We start from the raw sequence: 1599 nt of genomic DNA on the forward strand, positions 1-1599 counted from the left end.
ATTTCAGTTAGTGTGTTCAATACCTTTTCCCTGTGCCATTCCACATTATTACAATTAACTTCATTTCTGGACATACAGTATATGGTTTGATTTCTTTGTATGTATGGATCACTTGGGTTGTTACCGACATCTGGTGAAAATTTCATGTCATTAGCACCTCTAGTAATATATTTACTGAGAAAAATGMTGACGTGTTCAATACCTATTTTACCCGCTGCATTTCAGTGTTCTGTTCTGATCATGCAAAAAAAAAAAGAAAAAAAAAGAAAAGTAGCAGCAAATTTAGTATTAAACCCAAGCACAGATTTACAAAACGGGAGTTGTTTTTGTATTGTTTAGATGATTAATTTACCTTGTTCAATGTGTGACAGAACAAGCTTAGCCAGCGTCACTTTCAGAATAGACTCCCCGTGGCCTGTGCACGATACCGCACCCCAGGAGTTGTCAGCATATCCGCCGCAGCCTTTTTGTAAAGCACGAAAAACGAGTTACAAAAAAGACATTTTGAGCATTTTTCCAGTCAAACAAATCTGAGATTATAAAGTCATACCGATGACAGGAGAGTCTCCTACTCTGCCCACCATTTTATTCCTGATGCCCCCAGTTGATGTTGCACACGCAACATTACCAGCACAGTCCACGGCCACTGCCCCAACAGTATCATGAGCCCTAGGATCGGGAAAAAAACATCTACAAACATACTGTGCAGATCTGACTTGTAACATTTAGTGTMTGAATCAAAAGAATAGGCGTCAAAAGATTTACTGCTGTGTCATTAAGCATTCATTTATCAAAATAAGATAAATTATGACAAGTTGTTCAGATTCAAAACACTCAGTGTAAAAGCATCAAAGAGCATTTCCTTTGATTTGATTTTTACAGCAGAAAAAAACCAAGTGAACTAGATTAAAACACAGTGGTTTGATCAGAAACAGTGTTTCATTTATTGATTAAATATTCTATGGATATCGAAATGTCTTTGTAATCTCTTATTAATGTAACGTTTTTTTGATCTTCATGAGAAAAACAGACATTCACGAGGAAAGAGAAAATCAAACAGAACAGAAATACAACATACCACTGAGAGTTAAACGCTTCCATGACTCCAGTGACGTAATGCTTGTGCTTCTCCCATTCTCTCTTTTCGTACTCAGACACCAGTGACTCAGTAGGAACCGTGCTGACGCCAATGCTCTGCGCAAACAGGTTTGCACCTTCGCCTGTCAGCATGACGTGGGAAGTCTGGGATTTTCCACGACAACAAACATGTAAGAAAATGAAAAAAAAAAACTAGAGAAATTGCATTTCCTGCAAAAATGCTAGTGGGAATGCCTGTTGTTGAAAACATAAGCTGAAAGTTGCTGAAATTGAGCTGAAAATGTTTAATAGCAAAAGTAGGTAAGTTAAACTTGAAGAGCTGAAAGAAGAAAAAACAGTAAAACGGAGCAAAAATATAGCTGAAACAGAAAAAAAGCTAATAGCTAAAAGCTAAAATAGCTGAGTATAGCAGAAAGCAACTGTAAGAAGCATACAGTGGTTTGCAAAAGTATTCATACCCCTTGAACTTTTCCATATTTTGTCACATTACAACCACAAACA

The 1599-nt window shown here is 36.9% G+C and overlaps 1 protein-coding gene across 1 annotated transcript in view; it reads right to left on the minus strand.

Annotated features, from left to right (window-relative positions):
- The window catches only part of LOC106526254 (isoaspartyl peptidase/L-asparaginase), a 7099-nt gene that overhangs the window by 1931 nt on the left and 3569 nt on the right, over window positions 1-1599 (minus strand). Inside the window, exons 4-6 of the mRNA XM_014021178.1 lie at window positions 1079-1242; window positions 551-669; window positions 353-463 (exon numbers count right to left, since the gene is read on the minus strand). Coding sequence (XP_013876632.1) covers window positions 353-463; window positions 551-669; window positions 1079-1242 — 394 coding nt within the window. The remainder of the gene's footprint in view (window positions 1-352; window positions 464-550; window positions 670-1078; window positions 1243-1599) is intronic.

The sequence above is a fragment of the Austrofundulus limnaeus genome, unplaced genomic scaffold, assembly GCF_001266775.1.
Source record: "Austrofundulus limnaeus strain Quisiro unplaced genomic scaffold, Austrofundulus_limnaeus-1.0 Scaffold0, whole genome shotgun sequence".
Lineage (NCBI taxonomy): Eukaryota > Metazoa > Chordata > Actinopteri > Cyprinodontiformes > Rivulidae > Austrofundulus > Austrofundulus limnaeus.